The sequence below is a fragment of the Dendropsophus ebraccatus genome, chromosome 3 (assembly GCF_027789765.1).
Source record: "Dendropsophus ebraccatus isolate aDenEbr1 chromosome 3, aDenEbr1.pat, whole genome shotgun sequence".
Lineage (NCBI taxonomy): Eukaryota > Metazoa > Chordata > Amphibia > Anura > Hylidae > Dendropsophus > Dendropsophus ebraccatus.
The window spans coordinates 24,737,781-24,744,995 of NC_091456.1; the positions used below are offsets into that span (position 1 = coordinate 24,737,781).

At 46.9% G+C, this 7,215-nt stretch overlaps 1 protein-coding gene across 2 annotated transcripts in view; it reads right to left on the reverse strand.

Annotated features, from left to right (window-relative positions):
• Positions 1 to 1,641, reverse strand: part of BCR (BCR activator of RhoGEF and GTPase) — a 52,910-nt gene extending 51,269 nt beyond the window's left edge. Inside the window, exon 1 of one of the 2 annotated variants that reach the window (XM_069961202.1) lies at positions 257 to 1,641. In XM_069961202.1, the coding sequence (XP_069817303.1) occupies positions 257 to 1,160 (904 nt within the window). In that variant the 5' untranslated portion in view covers positions 1,161 to 1,641. Of the gene's footprint in view, positions 1 to 82 lie in introns of both variants that reach the window. The other variant, XM_069961201.1, reaches the window with a different exon arrangement.
• Positions 1,642 to 7,215: the final 5,574 nt, after the last annotated feature.

Below are 7,215 nucleotides of genomic sequence, written 5' to 3' on the forward strand. Positions count from 1 at the left end.
ATCCCGGTCACCACACACAGAAAGGAATAAGGAAGCAGAACAATGATGAAATATCCTATATATATATATAGTATATTCTCACCGCCATCGCCGTGGTAGCCTCCATCTCTTCCAGGCGGCTCTATGCAGCTTGGCCAGATCTGTCCGCTACGTCTCACACCAACAATGGCCGCCTCGGATACCCTCAGCTGACAGTGGCGAGCGGGTGCCTGCGGTGTGGGGGGGCTGGCACTGCCGGGAGAAGGAGGCGACTGACCCCAAGGACCCCGTGGTGATACCCTTCCTGAGGGTCCTGACGACAACTCCTCCTCGCTGGACGTCAAGTTCTCATTGGAGCTGCAGTCAGGCGTATATCCACCCCCAAGGTCCTCAAAGCTTTGTGGGGAGACAGAGCGCCGAGGCCATGGTCCCCCCCAGTGACTTCCGGGACCAGGTAACGCGTTATCTCTAAGAAAGCGTGGATTCAACTCGGCTTCCTCGTACTCGCCATCCCAACCACAACTACTGTCCGAAGAACGTCCGCGGCGGGTTTCTATAGGCGGGGGAGGCCTTGGGTTCCCCTCTGGATGAGATGCTGCCCTGCGGAGACGATCCAAGCGGGGTTCTGGGGCTTCTCTCTCTGACAAGCTTAGCAGCCTGCGGGGGCCCCTAGGCACATCCCCAGGGGACAAGTCAGGGGCCCCGACAGGTGGCTCCCTGCGACCGGGTCCTCTGTTTCTTTCCTCTGGGCTCTTCTGCTCTCTTCCAGGCCCCAGCGGCCGCTCTTCTCGCCCAGGCCCCAGCGCCCGCTCTTCTCGCCCAGGCCCCAGCGGCCGTTCTTCTCGCCCAGGCCCCAGCGGCCGCTCTTCTCGCCCAGGCCCCAGCGGCCGCTCTTCTCGCCCAGATCCCAGAGGTCTCTCTTCGCCACCCCCCGGCGGATCCCGTTCCTCGAACCCCCAGCGTTGTCTATCGTAACCGCGTCTTTCCTTGGCCAGAAGGGTCTGCAGGTAGATCATACGGAAGCGTTCCCGGTTCAGCTCCCGCTCCAGTCTACGTACGGACACCCGGCACCTCTCCAGCTCTTGCTCCATGTCCCGCACCGTGCGCAGCTCCATGCGCGGCGGCTCCGCATCGGGAAACTGCGCACGCCACGCCTCGGCGAAGCCCGCTGGCTCCAACATCCTGTCCTGGGCCCCTGGGGGACACTTGGCCAAAGAGGCTCAGCATGGGGCTTGTAGCATCACCACCAGTATGTGTCCAGCAAAACCAGTATGGAGTGGGGGCAGCTAGGGATGTCTATGAGGGCTTCTCTCTCCACAGCCGGGCATGAAGAACCAGCTCTGTCCTTGCCCAGGTGTCACTCAATCCCTGGAGACATCACAAATGTGGCCATAGTCCCGGATACACAGTGGTCCCTCTCAGCAGGACTCGTCCCGCTCCCGGTCAGTGTGTCCCGGTCCTCCGGTGATAGGACGCTGTAGCAGGGCGGCTCAGGGCTCCGGATCCCGTCTCCTGTACTGTCCTCGGCCTCTCTATTGTGTGTCAGTCCCTGTGTATCTGTGTGCTGGGGGGCGGGCCCAGCGAGGCTCCTCCCCCCGGGTCAGCCAGCGCGTGTAACGTTCCCTGTCAGTGCGGGAGGCCGGGAAGTGTGGAGCTGCAGTGATTCCTCTCCTGGCAGGGATGACGTCATGGCACGGGGCGTGGCTTGTATCAGTGTAGCGCTGTGTGCAGGAAGCGGGAGCAGTGCGTGTGCCGGGGGGAGACGGGACTGAGGGGATTTACATGGGGCTGACGGGAGGGCAATGAGGGGATTTACATGGGGCTGACGGGAGGGCAATGAGGGGATTTACATGGGGCTGACGGGAGGGTAATGAGGGGATTTACATGGGCCTGCAGAGTCTGACAGGAGGAATAGCTGTTACTTACATGGGACTCGAGTGGTACACTTTCTTTTGAGGCTGGGTTCTCACAATGCGTTTTTGCTCTCCGTTTGTATCTATTCCTCCATTCACTTACATTATAAAAAAAAAAATTATAATGGTCAACCACTTTTTTGTGTACGCCAAAAAAAAAAAAATGTTTTTCCTGGTCCGTGAATGTAGTTTGCCAGCTATCTCCGTGATCCTAGCTAGCTGTCCGTGTTTACGTGCGTTTTGCATCCGTGTCCGTGTTTTTCACGGATCTGTTTAAAGAATTATAAATTACACTGATTACCTCACATCCGTGAAAAACACGGATCTCATTGATTTCTACGGGGGAATCTGCGCCGTGCTTCCGTTCCGAGTTATGACGGCCTATTTTTAAATGGAACGGATTGGAGATCCATTAAAATACTGAACAGGTGAATAGCCCAGTACAAAGCTATGGGCTATAAATTTGTCCGTGGGCACGGACAACTTTCCAGAATGTGTAAATGCAGCCTAGGGCCATGTTCCCACTTTGTAAGACACCGGCCGTTCTGTGACCCGGCTGGTTCACAGAACGTCCAGTGTCAGAGGAGATCGTCCCGGACAGCACTGCAGTACTGGCCGGATGATCTTCATTCTTGATGAATTTGGATTCAGGCGCATCAGTGTGCTCCCACATTTGAATTCCCTGCTGCAAACAATGGAGGGTGCGGCTGGAGCCGCACGCTCCACTGTGTGCACAGACAGGTTCTCTGCGGCCGCTATTCAATTAATAGTGGCCGCAGAAAACTGACATGTCAGTTTTTTGGGGGCGCTGCTAGAAATCCTGGCTGGAGCGTATACTATGTGTATACACTCTGGACGGGATTCCCTTAGGTTCAGTAGTAATCACGGCCGTTGTTGGAAATCGGCAACAACAGCTGCAATTACTACTGAACTTACGTTGTGTGATTATAGCCTTAGGCTGGGTTCACATACAGTATTTGTGCTCAGTATTTTGGACCTCATATTGCAACCAAAACCAGGAGTGGATTGATAACACAGAAATGATCTGTTCATACAATGTTGAAATTTAATGGATGGCCGCCATTTTATGACAAATAATGGTCGTTAGTTCATAACAACGGCCGATGGTGTTTTCAATCCATCCGTCTAGTGCGTCTATGCAAGACATCCTGAACATGGACGCTAACTTATATCCTCATACCTGGTATCCTGATGATTAGAGGATATGAAACGCGTTGAGACCGCAATAAGGGGGAGCAGTCAGATGAGTATACACGATCAGATCTCTATATTTGCCCCCATATGGATTTTATATCGATTGATTTGATTATTCTTTGTTGTTCCTGGGATGTTTTGTGATATCCAACACCTTTGAATGCGTTGGATCCGAAGTGGCCATATTGCGGTTTATCTGCGTTTTTTCTGAACACACAGGATTTGTGAGTTTTTTGTAGCAGCACACTCGTCAGGGCAAGGCGCATACATGATACCGCCTGAAGACGGCCGCTAATTGTTTATGGTAATTTGTGACGAGTGGTATACGCATGCTTCTGGTGTTGTCTATATATACATCGTAACGATATATTGTTGCAATCGATACAAGTTAATGTGCCTGGATAATATCACTTGACACATATTTGACACATATTGCATATCTACTGTGTGATACTGCCGCCACTGATTCAGCACATAGTGGGCAATTGGTGGTTTACATATTTAATATATATATATATGTAGATATATACTATTTATACAGGACCCCAGAACACCCGACACCTCCCGTTGTTAGGGTATATACCAGACCCTAAAACATCAGATATCTTCTGTTGTTGTTCGTTAATCCCTCCCCTGAGTGTTGTCACCCTGTTTGTAATTAGAATAGGGTTTATCCAATAGCTCACAATAGAATATATAGGCTGTATGTTATCTAGTGAGACAGTGAGTTCCCTTTATCACAGGGAGAGCTACAGGAGATAGGGTTAGGATCCGGTGCGGGGGGCGTTCACTCCAGATTCACTCCAGATCCAGATTAGGGCTTCTAGTATCCCATTGCCCAGCCTGGTCCCCGACATCCCACCTCTGCCCCCGTGCCCACATATACTGCATTACCACCTAGGGCCCCCAGAGTGTAAGTACACAGGACTCTATATACCCCGGTGGGGTTGGTATCTATAGCAATAGTCTGTATATCGGAGACTGATTGTTGTCTTTTTTTATCACTATTCCTATATTTTTTATTTTTTTGGACAAGAGTCATTTTAGGTGCACATGTATATTAAAAGTTAAGTTTTAAAATTTAATTTCCATTTCTGTGAAGTCTTTTGGGTTGGAAATTTTAATATAGCAGTTGTTGGCAGTGATTTACACTCCTGGTTTTGGTTGCAATATGAGGACCAAAATAATGAGCAAAAATACTGTGTGAACATAACCTAAGGGTCTATTTACACAGAAAGATTATCTGCCAAAGATTTGAAGCCAAAGCCAGGAATGGATTTAAAAAAGTTATATAGCAGCCTTCAGGAGACTGGATCTGGATAAAGTAAGTATCGCTGTTATATAGCTGCCTTCAGGAGACTTGACCTGGATACAGGTAAGTATAGCTTTGGTATACAACTGCCTTCAGGAGACTGGACCTGGATACAAGTAAGTATAGCAGTTATATAGCTGCCTTCAGGAGACTGGACCTGGATACAGGTAAGTATAGCTTTGTTATACAGCTGCCTTCAGGAGACTTAATCTGCATACAAGTAAGTATAGCTGTTATATAGCACCATTCAGACTTTGTAAGTATAGCTTTGTTTTACATCATGATAACAAAACAAAACAAAAAATAATGTAAATTACATCCCCTGCTGATTTAGATTTCAAAAGTTATAACGACAGCGACCATTGAAGCTACTTTTAGGCTGTCACACATAGAAATATAGTCAGTAGCAAGCAGTGCTTGCAGTGCCAGGATGTGTAATGCAGTGTCTGCACCGACGCCGCCACACATCAGGACTCTGAAATAGTGGAAACCTTTGGTGTCCCAGAGGGAGTCACATAATCAAGATGATGTCAATTAACTTTATGAAGAGGTAACAGCTGCCTTATAAACTTAAGGTGCGTTTACACGTAACGAATATCCTGCGAATTTGCACGATAACGATCGAATTCGAATGATAATCGTACGTGTAAACGCAGCGAACAATCAAACGACGAACGAGAAATCGTTCATTTTGATCTTTCAACATGTTGTCAAATCGTCGTTCACAAAAAATTCGCAGATCGTTCCGTGTAAACAGTCATTCGCCGATTTAACCAATGTGTGAGATAGGCTTAAGCGATCGCAAAACGATTTTCCGTACGATATAATGTACCGTCTAAACGCTGATCGTTATTAAAAAAAACTCGTTACTCCGACATCGTTAATCGTACGATCGGGCCAATTATCGTTTCGTGTAAATGCACCTTTAGATTATCATTTCAAAGTAATTCAGGGCTTGGAAAAGTCGTGATGTCTGGAGCGAGGGAAGTTCAGGGACTAAGTGACAACGCATGGAGGTCTAACGTGTCCCCATAGCATCATGTTTTCTATTGCAGTCAAACCTGTACTCAAAGCTTAATATAGTAACTTGTGTAAGTGCACAGAGTTTCATCATGCTGTCATATATAATGGAAAGCCTTTATAAAAGATGTACCAGTAATGCAGACTGGTCGATGGAGGAAGAAATAAATGAGTTGGAAATCTTCATTGTGAATCATACTTCCTTCTCTGCCCGGCACCTGTCATAGATCATTCTCCCTCTAAATGCTGAAAAAAGTTTATTGGTTGGAAACATTAGAAGAGCTATAGGTGACGGCAGGGAGTGGCAGCAGCAGCGGGAACAGGAAGAAGGATGCGGATGTTGCTTAATAGTGCCAAAATGTGAAACTACCTTATTTGCAGTGTATTGCATAGTGTCAGTAATACAATCCATGGGACTCCCAGTTTTATTCTTCAGTTATAGTCTGCAATGAATCCAGGCTTCTGAGCAAACAATTGCAGATAAAAGAAACAGTAGTCTGCAGCATCCATCAAAATAAGAATTCAGACCTTTATTTTGTTCTTTTTAAAGGTAGTCACATAATACAGGTGCGTACATTTCAGTCCCTTAAAGGGGTACTCCAGAGACAAAAAGGGCACAGTTTAATTTTTTTATTTCAATTATTTTTGTGCAAAAGTGGAGCATGACTGTGTATACTGTAAAATGCAGTAAGTTAGTTTCACTTATCGATGATTGTAGCTCACCCTGGGTCTGGCTGCCTTTCTTTTTTTCTGAACTCAATCTAGCCTACTTCTGATTCTGTAATTTATATACTGTATGTCACATCTGTTGGACTGGTTTTAAAGAGGATCTGTAGCCAAATAAATATATATTTTTTAGTATAATTATTATGTACTGCATTGATCTATGAGATCAGTGCTCGATTACTTTGGTCTGCTGGAGCCCATAGTAATCAAGCGCAGAGCTGGGATCAGCATCATTATAGCGCTGACTGCTGGCCCGGCCAGAAGCATGGATTTCATTGTGTGGGGGTTGGGGATAGATACGTCCACTATACCACCATGGATTGGATTTAAAGGGCAACTCCAGCGTTTTTTTTAGCTAATTTAATACACATTACAAAGTTATATAACTTTGTAATGTGTCTAAATAACCTATGTGGCTTCAATCCCCCCCTTTCCGACCCCCTCTCCCGGAAGTGAAATATACATACCCGATTACGGTCGACCCCATCCTCTTCTCCCGGGTGCCATTTTGTAACTATGTCGTCACAGCAGGGGGCGGGCCTGGTCTTCATCCTCTTCTGCTGAAGTGAATGGGACATGAAAAGGCTGCTGGTGCATTCAAGTGCTGATCGTCACCGGAGGGATGGTGAGTATGATCTGTGTGTCTGTTTTTTTTTTTTTTTCTGGCCCGCCGGAGTTGTCCTTTAAGCACTTAAATACCACTGTCAGTTCTGACAACGGCATTTAAAAGGTTTGCCCACACATGCTAATAACTGCAGTCCTCGGCTGACCCCTCAATAATCCCCCGAGGGTGCCATGACGTACTGGTGTGTTATGGGTTCTTAAGGGGTTAACAGTAATTATCATATTATTTCATTTAAAGGAGAAGTCCACCTATTTTAAAAACTTCGCAGAGGCAGGGAGGAATAAAGTAAACAATCACATGACTCAGTGTTTTCGGTAGGGAGGAGACTGGACAAAATGCAGACTTTCATATTAGAAAAGAATCCCTTTAACTATCAATGTAGCTTAAATCATTGGATTGATTATTCTGCCTGGGTTCACCGGGCT